Raw genomic sequence first — 18,698 nt, 5'->3', positions numbered from 1 at the left:
GAACCTTAGCAGTGACCGTCTACAACAGGGGGTTATTAGCTTGCTGCTTTTACAATAGCCAGCAGCCTAACTAGCTGTGCGGGCAGCATACTGACTGTAGCATGGCATTATTGTTCTCCCTGCTCTGCCCAGTCGAGAAGATCTATCTGGACTTAATAAACTGTCAGACCACCAACTGCTCCTGTTAAATAAAACCTGTGTGTAGGCTAGATCTGCTGTCTGAAGCAGTTCCCTCAAACCACTTATTAAAGACTATGAAATACAACATTAAACCTGGAAATCGACTCACAGCATGGAGCGCAGGCTTTCCAGATTCGATTTACAAAAGACATTTTTAGTCAAGGACTAGGCTGTTAAAAGTCTGAGAACGGGGCTCTTACGGCTATAGATCACACACAATAAAGCCCAGGGCTCTTACAGGGTGTTACAACAGTAGATGGCACACACATACACATACTATATGGCTGTGTTTGCGCTAGGATTTTACAACTGTTGTGAAACAAAATCGAGGGTTCAGGCTTGGAGTTAAGTGTTCTTATTAACCTCTTATTTAACTAGGAACGTAAATGTAACACACAATGTTATTTACAGCAGTGGATGATGTGCAGGGGGAGGAGGGAGATAAACACAGACTAACACCTGCCCAGTGAAATTACAGTGTTGTACTGACTAGCACTACTGAGGCAGATGCGATTTCTGTGCCTTGCTCAGTGGCACTTAGGCACAGAGGTGTTGGGGGGTGGCACAGTACCTCTGCTTTACTTTTTACCCAAAGGGTTTCCTTGGTCTGTTTATTGACTCAAACGCCCTTCAGGTATGACACTTGCTTTTAGGAGCTTGCGTTTAACATTACATACTACTGCCGTCATGTCAAACGCCTACAATGTTGGTGATTTTCACGTTTTAGAAGTGCATTGTGTAAGATTATAGATTTTCAATCATTTGTAATAAGGGCCTTGTAGACCCAACAACATAGAATTGCATGGGATAAAATGTTTATTTAATGTTAAAACATTGCATCACTGCAGTAAACTTAAAAAAAAAAGGAACTGCCTTGCTTTCAGATTGATGCATTTCCTACATTATACAGTGGATTCTATGTGATTATAAGGGTCAGGAAATGTACTTGCCAAATAGAGGATCATGTAAACGCTCAATTATAGATTTGACATCATTTGAAATTAGGACTGTGTAGACTCTAGTCTTAAGTAATATTATTCTCTCTGATCTTGGGCTATAAATTTACAGCATTAATGAGTCTTGCGTCTCTCAGTCTCAAGAGTGACAGTTACACTCATAGTATATCTAGACATCATCTATACATCAATAAAGCGCAGTAAAAGTTAACAATCAAAGTTTATTACACTTTTATATACAAACAACCCTGCAAGGCACACCTTTGTTTAAATAAGAATATACAATACATTTTATTCTTGAAAGCAAACAAGTTTTAGATTTGAAATATATATTAATATTAGCGTGTTTAGCATTATAGAGAGAAGGCCTCGAGTTTTGGATGTTCTGTTGACACAAAAGAAAAAGAAAGTAGGCCAAAACATCCATACTTAATGATGTAAACAAGTTAGCATCTTTTCTATTTCATATATATATATATACTGTATCTATGTATATATATATACACACACACACACACACAGGTATATATAATATCTGTCAATGCACAAATAATGGCCAGACTGTATAAAAAATGCAACACCATCATTCTCCAACCGAGCTAAAAACTAATCAATTATGGTTGTAGGAAACACAAAGGAAGGACTTGGCTTCAAATAAACGCCTATATCAGCATTAGAAGGTTAGCTAGAACTGTGCTCTTTCTGGCAACATACATAATTTAAAATATGGATTGTGTGAGAGCCATATTTTGGGTCTCTTGTCAAGATGTAGAAAGGGCTGTATTTATGCGCTCAAAGTGGGCTGAAAGGATACAGCACCATGCCAAACTTAAGGCCATTTTCAGTCGAGTGCGGTCAGTTGTTCTTAGGGAAACTGTCTTGCGTTTATCCGGCTATCACTGGATTTAGTGGTTAAACTACAACTTAATAGAAACAGTATCTTATAGTATAGTCATTAATTATCCTGCCTATGTTATGACATGGGATTTTCTTTTCATACATAAGTACTGCAGAGGGGGAGAGAGAGAGAGAAAGAGAGAGAGAGAGAGAGAGAGAGAGAGAGATACAAAACAAAAAAAGCATTTTAGCTGCGATAAAAATATCCTTGGATCAGCATTTGGATAACTCGCTCAACCTACAGACATGAAAAGAAAAAGGCTAAGGATATTACTCCGTTCACAGAAATGCAGGGCTATAGACGTCCACATCCACAGTACTATATAATCAGTATGCATGACAACATCGTCTTCTCCGTATCGCTCAGTACACAGACCGCTGATCATTCAGTGATCGGCACGTTCCGTCACTGCTCTGAGGCCGCTCTCAATGCGAAGCGTTCTTTCTCAAGATAAATGAAAACAGTTTCTGCTCGTGACACGATAGCTTTTGTTAAAACTTGTCATGGCAGATTAAGAAAAAATAAAACAACAACAACAACAACAACTGACAGACGAAATAATGCTTGTGACAAATGCCTGTCATGACTCATGAAACAAAACAAGACAAAACAATGGTGGTGGTGGTGGTGGTAGGGGGGGTTGGGATGTGTATGGGTGGGTCTTCAAGCTTGGCAACAGTGCTATGCAGGGGTCAATCACCTATACATGACCGGTGACCTATATGCTATTACAAAAACCCTCCCCTTTGCCTCAAAGCTACAGGTTCAACAAAGGTTCATCAGCACTGTGCGTTCAGCTTGATTCCACTAGCAGGAGTCTCACCGCCGTGGATAACAGTTCTAGGGGTCTGAAGAGGCTGTGGAGAGGCTTTCAGTTCAGGCTTCTCCTCCGGTGTGTGTTGTTGAATACTCCTGTTGCTGGTGTGTTTCAGACGGCTGGGTCCTTATCATGCCAGCAGGCCTAGTCGCTTCACCTTCGCAGACAGGAAAGAGTGGATGATGAAGACTATGGTCTTGGGGCAGGTGTGGAGGTCCAGTTGCTGCCAGGAAGGAGGTGGACAGCAAGGTGAGAGGAGAAGGGGGTAAGAGGGAAAGGAGTTAGATTCAGAGTTAGATCGTTTTCCAATTAACCACAAAATATATAAATTTTCAACGGCCAAACTAGTCAAATGGTTTGGCTTGGTCCATTTTCGGGGACAATGTCACTAGTCAACTGCATTCATAAAAGAAAAACAAAAAAAACATGATTTTTTAGGAACGGTTTTAGGAACAAGACAATTTGAAACAAAACAAAGAAACAAGTACCGTGCAACAGAGATTGACAGACACACTAGCAGATGGAAGAAAAGATCAACAGACAGCCAGACTGCCAGACAGATGGACAAACACAGCCATGAGAGCTGTGCACAGAGAAACCAACATACAGAGGAAATAAGGGCCATCTGAATACTGTTAGAATCCTACAGCAGACAAACAAACACAACAAATAATAATAAAAAATTATAATAATATTAAGGAAGTCAAAATGGCGACCGGCCGACTCACAATCTCCGCCTCTGGGCCTCCGAAGTCCAGGAATATCATGCGGACGCCGTCGTCGGAGGACATTCTGAGACGCTCGAACGGCTGCTGGAGCAGGATACTCTTCCTGAGGCCCATCTCCTCCGTGAACAGTGTGAAGCCCTCGTCAATGTGCACTCCCAGGGTGCACTCCTTTCCATTCCAACTGCAAGCTGGTAGGGGAGAAGAGGAAGAGATGAGGGGGTCATGTGTGCAGGCCAGGGGAGTGTGCAACAAGAGGAGGTCATGTGTGCAACAAGGAGGTCATGTGTGCAGGCCAGGGGAGTGTGCAACAAGAGGGGGTCATGTGTGCAGGCCAGGGGAGTGTGCAACAAGGAGGTCATGTGTGCAGGCCAGGGGAGTGTGCAACAAGGAGGTCATGTATGCAGGCCAGGGGAGTGTGCAACAAGGAGGTCATGTGTGCAGGCGAGGGGAGTGTGCAACAAGGAGGTCATGTGTGCAGGCCAGGGGAGTGTGTAACAAGGAGGTCATGTGTGCAGGCCAGGGGAGTGTGCAACAAGAGGAGGTCATGTGTGCAGGCCAGGGGAGTGTGCAACAAGAGGAGGTCATGTGTGCAGGCCAGGGGAGTGTGCAACAAGAGGAGGTCATGTGTGCAGGCCAGGGGAATGTGCAACAAGGAGGTCATGTGTGCAGGCCAGGGGAGTGTGCAACAAGGAGGTCATGTGTGCAGGCCAGAGGAGTGTGCAACAAGGAGGTCATGTGTGCAGGCCAGAGGAGTGTGCAACAAGAGGTCATGTGTGCAGGCCAGGGGAGTGTGCAACAAGAGGAGGTCATGTGTGCAGGCCAGAGGAGTGTGCAACAAGAGGAGGTCATGTGTGCAGGCCAGGGGAGTGTGCAACAAGGAGGTCATGTGTGCAGGCCAGAGGAGTGTAGAAGAGGACATGAGGTCATGTGTGCAGGCCAGAAGAGTGCAGGTCATGTGTGCAGGCCAGATGAGTGTAGAAGAACCTGAGGACATGAGGAGGTCATGTGTGCAGGACAGAGGCATGTAGAAGAGGACATGAGGAGGCCATGTGTGCAGGCCAGAGGAGTGTGCAACAAGAGGAGGTCAAAAACTAGGATACATTATAGCCGATTTACTCAGATATATTTTGAATGGCTGGACCTTTGTCCATTTTGTCAGATATGTCTGATGAGATTTAATTAACTATGACCATATAGTGATTAGGCTTGTAGGCAATTATTGGCTAATGATACGATCTGTGGCAATTTTTCCACCCGAGAGGATAATTATTGTTAGCAGCTTTAATCAGTAGGCATATTTTCAACCAAATAATCAAAATAATACTGTATATTGCACACTTAGTGTAACAGTGGATAGAAACGGTAAAGGAACGGTGTTCCACCACTGCCTCCGACAGTGACACATATAGCTACACAAACGCACTGCAACCCCTCCTGCTACTCAGCGCTCATCTCCTCTCTCGTCTTGAAAATAGTTTGCAGGTCTTGTCACTGTTAGCTTGTTAAATATGGCCTTGTACTTTATCCTTCTGCACACACACAGAGCTGATAGCTTTAGATATAAATACAGTGAAAACAGGGCGGCTGGGTAGTGTAAAGGTCTAAGCACTCGCCTACCACCGCAGAGACCCTGGGTTCAAATCCCGGTGTCAGCAGTACCTCCAGCTTGGTCAGTCATCCCTATGAACACAACTGGCAATGTTCGTGGGTGGGAAGCCAGTGGGGTATGAGTCCTGGACATTGCAATAGCGAGGAGGGGATTGGCATAACGACTAAATTCGGGAATGGGAGAAAAAGGACTCCACCTCCACTGGCTCCCAGTCAAGTGCCACATCTCTTTCAAATTCCTGCTCCTCACCTACAAGTCCCCCCCCCCCCCCCCCCCCCCGATACCTGTCTGATCTCCTCCACCAGCATACTCCAACCCGGAACCTACGATCTTCTGATCTGGGTCTCCTCTCCATCCCTCACACCAGGTTGCAGGTGACAGAGCCTTCAGTGAGGCGTCGCCTACCCTCTCCCCCCGAAATCCGCAACGCCCCAACCCTGGACACTTTTTAAACGGCTCTCAAGACACACATTTTCACCAAGGCTTTTCCCACTAGTTCGTTTAGATTAGATTTAGGTTTGATTATCCCTCTACCTGCCCATCATCACCCTGCTTTTCCCTAGCCCTCTTGACTTGTGAAGCGACCTTGGGTTTCTTGAAAGGCGCTGTATAAATTAGATTTATTATTATTAGTAGAAAAGCTGATCTAGCGCACTAATAGTTTGCATCTGCAAAGCCCCACTGGTCCAGCCAGAAATCTGGATTAGTGCCGATTTCTTGTCGGTCATAGTGTCGGTCATAGTGTTTTTTTTTTATAAGTATTTTTATTGCACATTACTTTAGTTACATTCCATATTGATGCACACATGCAATCTTATTTTTTTCTTGTTCAAAAACAATTGTCCAGCGGCATATAACAAAAAAGATTCCAAGTAAAAATAAACATTCTTTCTTTCCTTTGGCGGGTCCATACATACATATAAACAGGATAGTTAAATAAGCTAGATTTTTGCTGGGAAATAAAAAAGAGACCAAAAAAATAAATAAAAATCAGAGCATTAGAAAAAGGCCAAAAGCCAAGACACAACAGCGAATATACCTTCAGTTCAGACATTACTGTAATATGAGTGACATTTTGAACTTATATTTCATTTTATATATCATTAGAAAAAGGCCAAAAGCCAAGACACAGAGAAATTACTGTAATATGAGTAACATTTTGAGCTTATATATCCTCTTCATCCTCCCTCAGACCCTTTAAGTAGTCCAACACCGGTCCCCATGTCGTATCAAACACCTTTCTCCGTCCTGTATTTTTAAATCTAAGCCTCTCTAAGTAGAGGGTCTCACCCAGCTCTCTCATCCACATTTCAAATGAGGGTGCTGCATCAGACTTCCAAAGTCTCAAAATGAGCTTTTTAGCCAACACAGCACCTAGATATATCGGCCTTTTTTCATTGTCAGAGTACTTAGTGACATCGTCGCTATAGCCCAAAATGGCCCCTAAGGGGCAGGGTTCCCACTGTTTATTAAAAGCTTTTGAATAAAAGTCAAATATATCAGACCAGAACGTGTGTAAGTTGGGACAAGACCAGAGTTGATGTGTAAGGGTACCATCATGATTTTTACATTTGTTACACAGTGCTGATACGCTAGGATACATCTTATTCACTTTCACCTTTGAGTAATGCAACCTGTGTATCACTTTAAATTGAATCAAGTTGATTCTAACATTTACAGAGCACCGGTGAATATTTGTAAGACACGTTTCCCAGAATTCCTCATTGAGGGGTATCCCCAGTTCTGACTCCCACTCAGTCCTATATCTTTCTGTGCTAACTATTACCTGATTGAAAAGTGTCTGGTATATTTTTGACACCGCCCCTTTACTACCTGGTCTAACATTAATTATATTTTCCAGTGCTTGATGTTGAGGTCATAGTGTTATCCTGTCATAGTGTCATAATGTTCAGTGTCGAGCACAGGAACGAAATTGAATACAGGCCTCTCCTTGGGCACCCGTACCAGTGACACCTACTAGGACCTCCGTCATGTGACCCACCAGAAACAGTAGCAACCTATAGTTGAAGATACTTTGATCTAAGTGACAGATCAATTAATCAAAACAAATAATTAAAAGAATTATGCGAAGCCTGCAAAACTAGTCAACTGAGTGGTGCTGCATCACCAAGTGGTGATGTGTCAGCTATAGCCTATCACACCAGTCTGTACGTGTCAGCTATAGCCTATCACACCAGTCTGTACGTGTCAGCTATAGCCTATCACACCAGTCTGTACGTGTCAGCTATAGCCTATCACACCAGTCTGTACGTGTCAGCTATAGCCTATCACACCAGTCTGTACGTGTCAGCTATAGCCTATCACACCAGTCTGTACGTGTCAGCTATAGCCTATCACACCAGTCTGTACATGTCAGCTATAGCCTATCACACCAGTCTGTATGTGTCAGCTATAGCCTATCACACCAGTCTGTACATGTCAGCTATAGCCTATCACACCAGTCTGTACATGTCAGCTATAGCCTATCACACCAGTCTGTATGTGTCAGCTATAGCCTATCACACCAGTCTGTATGTGTCAGCTATAGCCTATCACACCAATCTGCACACACGTCATCAAATAGGCGCTCTGATTTCAACTGCAAGCTCCATGTCTCATTCCATGTGTCATTCTCTGCTTACTTGCTGCTGCTTGCTACCTACTACCTCAACATCGCTGTTGCTGCTGCCTGCTCTGCTGCTTTAGGCTATGTGTCCACTAAAAACCTTTTTTTCAAGGCGGACCGCTTTGAAAAAAGAAGAAAAAAAAGCTCAGAGCGTTTTTCTGAGGCTCACGCCAGCCGCGGCTCCGCCCCATCCTCGATGAGTTACATTGATGAGTGCGCTCCTTTCCCAAAAGTTGAACTAGTTTCAACTTTCTGAGCTGGGAGCGCTCCGACCAAAAACGCTGCCGCCCAGAGCTCGTAAAACGCGAGGCGCGTCGCTGGGAAGAGGAGCGCGCCTGTCGCTTCTCCAGCATAGAAATTAATGACAGAAAGGAGCTGACAACTCATAAAACATCCCTGGTGGACACAAGCCCTCATGCTGCTGCCTGCTCTGCTGCTGCCTGCTCTGCTGCTGCCTGCTCTGCTGCTGCCTGCTCTGCTGCTTCATGCTGCTTCCTGCTGCTTCCTGCTCTGCTGCTTCCTGCTGCTGCTTCATGATGCTTCCTGCTGCTGCTTCATGCTGCTTCCTGCTGCTTCCTGCTGCTGCTTCATGCTGCTTCCTGCTGCTTCATGCTGCTTCCTGCTGCTGCTTCATGCTGCTTCATGCTGCTTCCTGCTGCTGCTTCATGCCGCTTCCTGCTGCTTCACGCTGCTTCCTGCTGCTGCTTCATGCTGCTTCCTGCTCTGCTGCTTTTTATTTTTGCTTTATTTTTGCTCCCACCAAAACCCCAGGTTTCTCTGTGGTCCAATAAGCTTTATATGGTTCCCCCTAGTTTTTTTTTTAAATGTAATTGATCACTCGCTCCGATGCTAAAATAAAATCTGTTTTTATTGATGCTCAATACATTTTTATTTAAATACGCAAGTTGTCTGATACAAGTTGTCTGACTGAAGTCCTATCACTAGGATTAGAATTGTTTTAACTGGAGGCTCTGGGACCGGCATACGTGTGCTGTGCTTTATCGTGACAGCAGGGGGCAGTGCTACAATACCTACACTGCTGTCTGTATTTCCACAAGGGACCTTTTACAGTTTGTAAACAATGATGACATATATTTGAGATGTACATGCCTTTTGGCACCAGACAGACGGCAGTGTGTATGCAAGGGCATTGGACACCAACGATCTGGACTGCTAAATAAATTGACTTTGTGAACAGGAGACCAACTCCCAGGTGCATATGTAATATTATAGTATTGATTTTGACAACGGATCATACAACAACCCAACATTTTTAATTCAGTGGTTTTACCCTGCTAGCCTGGCATGTCTCCTATATTGGCCGGTACAAAACTCTACTACAAAATGCACGTTCATCTCTGTGACGACTGTGTTTAAGAGGGTCTATTGCCTGTGGTGAAGTCCTGCTGCCACTCATAAAGAAACAAACCCCTTAGGTTACATTCATTCTGGACACGACAAATCCCTCAGCCCATATTGGCAACAGAAGCCCCGTATTCACTTCCTTTATCAGGGGGTGTGTCTTGGATGGGGATGTGGTTGGGATTGATGTGTGGGGTGTTTTGGGGACTGGCTGTTCCGGGGGGGGTTCACATGCTTTCGAGCAACACTGTACTTATTGTATGCCTATTCTTATGTTTGCACTTTCTACATTTCACTACGTTTATTGTCTTTTATACCTTATATCTGCAATTCATGCATTGCTTTTATTCTGTCAATTTTATGCCTATGTTCATTTTATACTATTTGCTGTGAAGCACTTTGAGCTGCAATCCATGTATGAAATTATTATTATTATTATCTGGAAAATATTTCTAGGCCTCCGTTGCTTATCTTGGATCACATTAAAAGACACAGCATGAATAAAATTGCGTAAAAGATGATCAAATCATAGATCAAAGTACTTTCTTATCTCATCTCATCTCAATCTCATCATATCCCACCCCAGTCACATCTCATTCAAGACCTTATTCTGGACCTATCACTCTCCCTTTTTCTGTAGCAGAGGTTGACCTTTTCTATCTAATCGCTTTAAAAGACTTATGAATGGGTTCCAGGCCATATATTTACAACTCCAAAAATGTTGATTTGTGATGTTAAGGTTATCGGCTAGATTCAAGCCCAGACTATGCCATAAGCCTTTTCGCAACCCAGCGAAAGCCCCGTTAATGTCAGACATTATCCAGAATCCATAAAAACACACATCCTACAGCACACGTGAGCAATGTCCAAGGAAAGATAAGGGCCTGCACACGGTGTTGAGAACGCTCCCAATAAATACATTATTACTGGATTACGTTGACATAATATTGAACTCTCGATTCCTCGTTCCTAGTTCCAGGAGGTTTTCCTGGTTGCAGGAGGTTGACCCACCGACACAATCCATTAAATTAATTCATTGGGAGCTTTCTAAACCATAATGTGCCGGCCGTTTATCTCTCTACATGTCAGACCCACGGAACACACAAGCTAGCTCTCCGCCGAGTCTGAATGTCGCACAACGAGAAAATAAGTCGATTTGACTTATCATGATGTGGCCGTGTCTCGTCTCTCACGCCGTAATGAATTCCTGGCGCTGTAATTAAAGGGGGGGATAAGCCGATGTCTCAGTTTCTCTGTACTACTCCCTGCTGGAAACAAGCCTCGTGCACAGGAAGCTAAACTCAAATATAACTGCCCATTGGAATTCAGCCCGTCGGATATCGTCGTCGTAAGTCGAGTTGACCGTATTCTTTTCGCCAGCGAGCTATTCGTTTGCTTCCCTGTGTGCCCCGTCCGGACCTGGCACAGAGCAAGCTTGCTTATTTGTTGCATGGATCTGACGTGTGTTACACACTTTAGAACACCTAAACACACTTTACACTTTATATTTATTGGTAAAGGATTTGCACTACAACTCGTACACCTTACTGTAAATTGTACCTAAATTGTACCTCATCCCATTTCTGCTCTGCACTATATAGTATTGTATATTAGTACATTGCATAGTATATTGTATATTGTATGGTAACTCAGTTACTTCTATTCTGCATCGAACATTGTACATTATGTATATACTGAACACTGTGACCTCTACTTTTACTTCTATTTTACATGCTATACTATTTTATTTCATACTTATCTTGTCTAACACAGTCTCTGGAGCGAAACAGTAAGAAGCATTTTGTATAAAAGTATTCTGTACTTCTGTATGACAACTATTAAAGAAACTTGAAACTTGTGTCGTCCCCCCATCCTTTACCTGTGGTGACCTCATGGATCTGACGTGTGTCGTCCCCCCATCCTTTACCTGTGGTGACCTCATGGATCTGACGTGTGTCGTCCCCCCATCCTTTACCTGTGGTGACCTCATGGATCTGACGTGTGTCGTCCCCCCATCCTTTACCTGTGGTGACCTCATGGATCTGACGTGTGTCGTCCCCCCATCCTTTACCTGTGGTGACCTCATGGATCTGACGTGTGTCGTCCCCCCATCCTTTACCTGTGGTGACCTCATGGATCTGACGTGTGTCGTCCCCCCATCCTTTACCTGTGGTGACCTCATGGATCTGACGTGTGTCGTCCCCCCATCCTTTACCTGTGGTGACCTCATGGATCTGACGTGTGTCGTCCCCCCATCCTTTACCTGTGGTGACCTCATGGATCTGACGTGTCGTCCCCCATCCTTTACCTGTGGTGACCTCATGGATCTGACGTGTGTAGTCCCCCCATCCTTTACCTGTGGTGACCTCATGGATCTGACGTGTCGTCCCCCATCCTTTACCTGTGGTGACCTCATGGATCTGACGTGTGTCGTCCCCCATCCTTTACCTGTGGTGACCTCATGACGTGTGTCGTCCCCCATCCTTTACCTGTGGTGACCTCATGACGTGTGTCGCCCCCCCCCATCCTTTACCTGTGGTGACCTCTTGGATGAGCTCGGCGGCACTGTGGGAGCCCTCCACCAGCAGGTGGGTCCAGGTGGACAGCTCCTTGGCCGAGTCCACCCTGAACACATGGGTCTCCACGCCCTGCTTGGTGCCTGTGCGCAGGCCAAACGACAGCTCCGAGTCCAGCAGAGGAGAGCTCTTCCCCGGGCCGGAGTGGACCAGTCTGGGAGAGGGTTGGGGGATGTGCGTGGGGGGGTGGAGTTTAAAAAGAGAGACAGGGAGAGGAGGAGTGGAAGAGAGAGAGGAGAAAGAACAAGGTCAGCACATGGAAGAAAACATGGGAAGACAGAGAGAAAGAGAAACAGAGAGAGAGAGAGAGAGAGAGAGAGAGAGAGAGAGAGAGAGAGAGAGAGATAGCAAGGTGAAAGGATGGAAAGAGAGAGCAGGGAGGAGAATGCATGAGTCATGGGTTGAGGTTGTCCTAATGATTTCCAGATGACTATATGAGGCCATGCTGTAACATTTCCAGTGGAACTCTCATGGAAACACTGAGCATCTGGCTCTATCAGCCAAAACAAACAGAGTCTCAAGACTGGCCTGCTGCTTACAGTGAAGAGGGACCAAATGTATTAGGTTTACACAATGGCATATGCAAGTGTTTGCCTGTGTGTGCCCGTGTATGCTTGTGTATGCCTGTGTGTGTTTATGCATATAATACATGGGATTGTGTGTGTGTGTGTGTGTGTGTGTGTGTGTGTGTGTGTGTGTGTGTGTGTGTGTGTGTGTGTGTGTGTGTGTGTGTGTGTGTGCGTGTACCTCGTAGTGATGAGCGGGTGACTCTTGGCAGGGTTGCTGAGGCTGTCTTTGCTGTCAGGCAGGGCGGGGTACAGCAACAAGTCTCTGTCGGTCAGCACTGCCAGCACTGGCCTCTCGGGACCTTGAGTCACCTGGTAGAACGAACGTACACAGACACACACGTGAGTGAGTTGAAGAAGCACACCTCTGGTATTTTATATGCATCTCATACATTGAGAATCTCAAAATCTGACAGCTAGTCGCTAGATGCCAACTGCTCTTGACCAAGGACCTGTACCATACCAGAGACACGACTCCAGAGCTAGCTTCTTTTTAATTTTTTTTCTTTTATAAATATAGAAATAAAACCAATTTAGTTCCGTTTTCCATATCAGTATCAAATAAAAAAACAACTCTAGTGTGTAATCAGACATTATAAACAGAAAGTGTGCACGGACAGCAGAGCTATTGTATAGGTCTATGCAGCACAGTCGCAGTACTGAGTAGCTTAAGTTTCACTTTCACTTTGTGAGTAGATTTAACTTCATATGAAGGAAACAAAGAAGGCTCTAGAGACAACACGACATGTTACACAACAATGTCGGAGGATCAATATTTCAGATTTAAACCCTGCAGCAGCTTGACTGGAGAGAAGCTCAGAGGACAAGTCCAACCAAAGTATGTTTGTGCGATGCCGCTAAATAACAGCTACATTGATCCGTCAATGAACAGAGAGAAAATTGACGGAAGGTATTACTACTATTTTTAAATGTGAACTCTGTCTGTCCATGGATACTTGTCATTGAGAATGAACTACAAACAGAGGCAGATGGACATACAGTGATCTGCATAACATTAAATATCAAAGTAAGAACACTTTTTATCAAATGTCCGGTGTCACCGGGATTGTCATACGTTTATTAATCATGGAAAATGTCACATCACCGCACCAACCCTAACGAGTCTGCCATAATGACCTATGAAGTCTGCCCTATTGGATATATCATTTTGTAGGCGCTCTATATTATTGAGCATAATTTTGTAAAATGTCTGATGTCACTGGTAACACTGGTGTTGTCATGAGTTTATTAGTCATGGGAAATTCCATCACCGCTGCAACCCTAGTGTGTGTGTGTGTGTGTGTGTGTGTGTGTGTGTATGTGTGTGTCCTGGACAATCATCTGTCTGTTTCCCACAGCTGTCAATAGGGTCAAATTACTCCTGTATGTGTGTGCATGTTTCCTGTGTGTGTGTGTGCATGTTTCCTGTGTGTGTGTGTGTGTGTGTGTGTGTGTATGTTTCCTGTGTGTGTGTGCATGTTTCCTGTGTGTGTATGTGTGTGCATGTTTCCTGTGTGTGTGTATGTGTGTGCATGTTTCCTGTGTGTGTGTGTGTGTGGATGTTTCCTGTGTGTGTATGTGTGCATGTTTCTTGTGTGTGTGCATGTTTCCTGTGTGTTTGTGTGCATGTTTCCTGTGTGTGTGCATGTTTCCTGTGTGTGTGTATGTTTCTTGTGTGTTTGTGTGTGCATGTTTCCTGTGTGTGTGTGCATGTTTCCTGTGTATTTGTGTGCATGTTTTCTGTGTGTGTGTGTGTGTGTGTGTGTGTGTGTGTGTGTGTGTGTGTGTGTGTGTGTGTGTGTGTGTGTGTGTGTGTGTGTGTGTGTGTACACATGCATGCACGTACTGTATATGTTCATGTACTATGTGGCTGTGTGTGTGTTTGTGTGCGTGTGTGTGTGTGTGTGTGTGTGTACCTGCTCTGTGATCCAGCCCAGGTGCTTGACCTCCGTGCCAGGCTGCATGGCCTTCAGCTCCTCCTTCACATGGGGGAGCAGGTTGGCGATGCCTGCCAGGACGGCATTGTACCAGGACTGGGCCATGGCTGGGTCCTTAGCCCGCAGGAACACTGAGCTCTTTCTGCTGGACGAGATCACCTCAAAATACCTGGGAGGGTTAGAGGAAGGAGGGGAGGGAAGAGAGGAGGAGGAGGAGGAGGAGGAGGAGGAGGGAGTTAGAATGGGAAAATAATGACAGGAGAGGAAGGGTGGGTGGGGGCAAAGCGGTGAACAGAGGAAGGAGAGAAAGGAGATTTTAGAGGAAGACAAGGTAGGAAGGGTAGACAATAGACATTGAGCATATAAGGGAAGAGAGGAGGATAGAAAGAGTAGGGGGTGGAAGCAAGAGAGAGAGGGAGGAGAAGAGGAGAGTTTTAGATGTCATTTACATTTAGTCATTTAGCTGACGCTTTTATCCAAAGCGACTTACAAGTTCTGTACGACAAGTCATCAGGAAGGGCACAGAGTAACAATGTTCATCAAAGTGTTGAGTGCTACAGTGTAGGTTAGTTTATTAGGACAAGTGCATGACAGTAAGGTTAGTTAAAAAAAAGTATTATTAAGGCGGCTACGTGGCGTAGTGGGCAAGGCGCTCGCCACGAAATGCTGGAGACGCTGGGCTCGTCAGTTCGAGCCCAGCGCTCCACATTTGCTTTCAGTTTAGCTGGTCGTCCGTACTAATACACATTGGCCGTATTAGGGGGTGGGAAACTGATGGGTGGGGATCGGGCGTTGTGGACAGCGACTCCTACAGGTCGGTTGGTGCGCCTGCGCAGTAGAATCAGGAAGTGTCGGGGGCAGCGTGAGCCTCCCACGCGTTACTCCTCGCCACTGAGAGATCGAGCTGCGCAGGTGAAAAGATGCGACTGCTGTTACCTCAAGTACCGGAGGGGACTTGTGCTATGTATGACTTAGTCCACATTGCAGCCGGCTTGTGGGAGGCAAGAAACAGCGTCCGTGACAGGGGAGGGTTGAATTGGATGATACGAAATTGGGATGGGAGAAAATATAGAAAATGGGAGAAAAAAGTGGATACAAAAAAAAAGTATTATTATTTAAGATAATGGTTGAAGAAGTGCGTCTTTAGTCGACGGCGAAAGATTGGACCGGTTTCGGCTGTCCTAACTGGGGTGGGTAGTTCATTCCACCATTGTGGGGCAAGGACTGAGAATAGGCGACTTCTGAATGAAATAAAAATATGAAGAAAAAAAAAAGAATAGGAGACTTCTTTTTGATGACCCTCCCGGGAGTTGGGGAGGTGAAGGCAGAAGGGAAAGAAAAATAACTACGTTCAGCCTCCAACACTGACCAGTCTATTTGAAGACATAATAACCCTGTGGCAGTTCCAATGAGAGGAAACTAGGAAGTCAAGATCAAAACTGTGACGACTTAGAAGTAGCCTGCAGTACCTGTTTTCTGTGTCCGGGGGGCACTGTTTCCGCAACACTTGGCACATGTTGAGCGGGATGGTGCGGGACTCCCTCACCTCAGCAGGGGGGGTGTCGGAGCCCCTCTGAGGCGTGGAGGGGGGCGAGTCCCACGGGAGTGCCACCCCGGGCGACCCCGAGTTTTTAAAGAAGGCCGACATCTCCTTGATATACTTCACTGAAATGAGAGAGAGAGAGGGAGAGAGAGGGAGGGAGAGAGAGGGGGGGGGGAGAAGTAGAAGGGAGAGAAGAGAGGGGTTTGATATTAACATCACAGAGCCTCTAGGAGACGGGGAGATGAGTGCTGGAGCAGCATTTTATGATCTGAGGGATAATAAGCACGCCTCAAGTCAAAAAGAGGTTTCAAAACGGCGGCAAAGATCTTTCGACGACGATGGTGTAACGATCTTCAGTTTAGCTCCTATCTGGGTTCATGGGAGTAAAGTCGTAGTAGAGGGCTGATATATACGCAGAGTGAGTGCGTGGCATTTAACAGTGTTAATGAGGCGCTGCGATTTGACCCGAATGTAACAGGAGGGCCACCGTAGTAGAGCCGCACACTGTGGTTCTTTCTTTGGCAGTGGTGTGTGAGCTCATGGGCATTCTATTCTCTCACTACAGCCTGAATGTAGGGAAACTAAACCAGCCTGGGCCTGGTCACCCTGTTGCTTACCGTCTTATCTACCACGCATGACCTTCTTAAAACACACACAGACATGCGCGTGCACAGTGTGCACTGCACACACACGCTCATGCAGACACACACAGACCCCCCCCCCCCCCCCTCCCCCACACATGTCCACAGCTCCTGTGGGCAGTGGTAGGGGGGTGTGGGCCCAGGCAGGGTTAGGTAAAAATAGACTAGAGGACATGACAAGGCATGGGGGCACAGCTCTGGTTTCACTGGGGAGGTGTGAAGTGCTCCTCTCACCGTACAAGAGAACCAGCACAGCCACAGCAGTCAGAGGAGGCACGGCACTGGATAAGAGTTGTGACGGGGGCTCCCCCCCTCCAGCCAGCCAGTCAGTCAGCCAGCCAGCCAGCCACACAGTCGCCCATGATCTCAGCGGTGTCAGCTTCGCTCATTCAGTCAGCCAGCCAGGCCGACCCAAGCTCACATTCCCAGGTCCCAGTCAGCAGTATGTTCAGTATCTTCCATCTGCGTGTTCATTTTCCTTTCCTCACAGCTCTCTCTCTCCTTACTTTACTTCTCTCTTCTCCTGATATCTCTCCATCGCAAAATGTCTCCATGTATCGCAGCACACACACATTTATATTAATACTGACGTACTAGTCTCGGTCTGTCTGCCCCATCTCTATCTCTCTCTCTGGAGTTGGTTTAACAACATGCCGAGCAAACGCAGAGTACATGTCATTTCAAACCTTTACACACGTGACACGCACTCCTAGCGCATTTCAGAGGTCACTGAATTTACTTCTCCATTCCCTTATAATTAATTACCAATGGGTTTTACAGTCATCTCCACATCGTTGGTCCAGTCAGTTTTATATACAACCCAACGTCTGGGCCAAAGGAAAGTGAGGTCATCCCCATTTATTCTGGAGAACCGTGTGGCTTCTTCAGCACTTGTAACGTTTTTGACTAGATAATTCAATTTTTTTTTTAAAGTAACATTATGACAGGATTTCTGTGTGAAAAGGACTTCTGTTAACACTGCTAGCTAGCATAATTAGCAAGCATAGCATAACTCAACCTGTGTACTTAATACATGTTGCTTTACTGAAAGATTTATACAACTTGGTTTAATCCAAAAGACCGCTTCGCCGAACTATGTATAATCATAATAAAATAAGACATTCGGAGGAGGTCTGGTCACTCATTATTCTCCCTGTTTGCATGTCAGAGTGATCAGGAATGTAAACACATTTTCCCACAGTGGCCGGCTGTCGAAGTTATCGGAGATGGTTGGGGTCTGAAAGGGGTAATGGCCTTAATTGCATTCATTTTTGCCAACCCAAGGTTTTCAAATTAATAGAAAAATGAATGCGTTAATATTGACAGCCCCAATTTAAAGTTATTAACTCTCAATAACTGTCAAACTAGATTAATGTGTGCAAAACTGTTTAGCGCTTTTGGATATGTGTGAGATTGGATATGTGCAGAGGAATTCACCCAAATCAATGGGAAAGTGAATTTAGAACGAAATACCAACCGCTGAAGTGCCCTTGAGCAAGGCACCCCCCCCCCCCCCCCCCCCCCCAGCAACTGGCCAACAGTGTCAGACTGTGGTTGTACTGGGCGGCTCCCAGGTGTGAATGTATGTAACTGTAACTGTGTGAATGTGAAGCAAGGCTTTGGTGAAAAAAAGCATCCGTGCTGCAGCATCCGTGCTGCTTACTGCTTAGTGAAACTACCCTTGGTAAATAAAAGGTTTAAAAACATTTGTATTAATGATAGCATGTTGCCTCCCCCAAGTTCCTACAGTGTAAGACAGGCTGAATAAAAAAAGCACACAGAGAAACATGTTAGTTAGCTGAATAAACCACCCAATATAGGGTATGTGGAGATTAGGACCCCATGTTACTGTTGCAGCTTTGAAGTAGCTGTCAACTTGCCTGCGTAGCGTTTCATGAAAATAAGATTCTGTCCATGTGTTCCCGTGCCAAGCCCACTGATGTGTGTGTGCTGCTCACGGACCAGCCGACCAGCCTCCTCGTTGGACAGCTGGCCCTGGGCCATATTCCACATGTGGTCGATCTCGATACAGTGGGCCAGGCCACAAGCAGAGCAATGGAAAGGGGCTTTGCTTGCAAGTTGCCGGGGAACGGTGACCAACGTACAGGTTTTCCAACCTCTGCAGGTTTCCCAGAATCTTGCAGTGTGTGCGGGAGGGTATTCCGTGGTACAGGGTTTTCCAACTAGTTCCTCTGTGGGGACAGGGGCAGCAGAGCACCCGCAGTGCAGCCAGGGGGGCGTGTCACATGAAGACACTTT

The 18,698-nt window shown here is 45.7% G+C and overlaps 1 protein-coding gene across 1 annotated transcript in view; it reads right to left on the bottom strand.

The window, feature by feature from the left end:
* Nucleotides 1-1,343: 1,343 nt before the first annotated feature.
* The window catches only part of snta1 (syntrophin, alpha 1), a 161,714-nt gene continuing 144,359 nt past the window's right edge, over nucleotides 1,344-18,698 (bottom strand). The window contains exons 3-8 of the mRNA XM_084316174.1: nucleotides 15,725-15,920; nucleotides 14,235-14,424; nucleotides 12,500-12,630; nucleotides 11,710-11,906; nucleotides 3,580-3,767; nucleotides 1,344-3,074 (exon numbers count right to left, since the gene is read on the bottom strand). Of these exons, the coding sequence (XP_084172300.1) occupies nucleotides 2,982-3,074; nucleotides 3,580-3,767; nucleotides 11,710-11,906; nucleotides 12,500-12,630; nucleotides 14,235-14,424; nucleotides 15,725-15,920 (995 nt within the window). The 3' untranslated portion in view covers nucleotides 1,344-2,981. The remainder of the gene's footprint in view (nucleotides 3,075-3,579; nucleotides 3,768-11,709; nucleotides 11,907-12,499; nucleotides 12,631-14,234; nucleotides 14,425-15,724; nucleotides 15,921-18,698) is intronic.

The sequence above is a fragment of the Notolepis coatsorum genome, assembly GCF_963971535.1.
Source record: "Notolepis coatsorum genome assembly, chromosome: 6".
In the NCBI taxonomy this organism is placed as follows: Eukaryota; Metazoa; Chordata; class Actinopteri; order Aulopiformes; family Paralepididae; genus Notolepis; species Notolepis coatsorum.
Note: the sequence above shows the minus strand (reverse complement) of the source record. Positions and strands in the feature narration are given on the sequence as shown.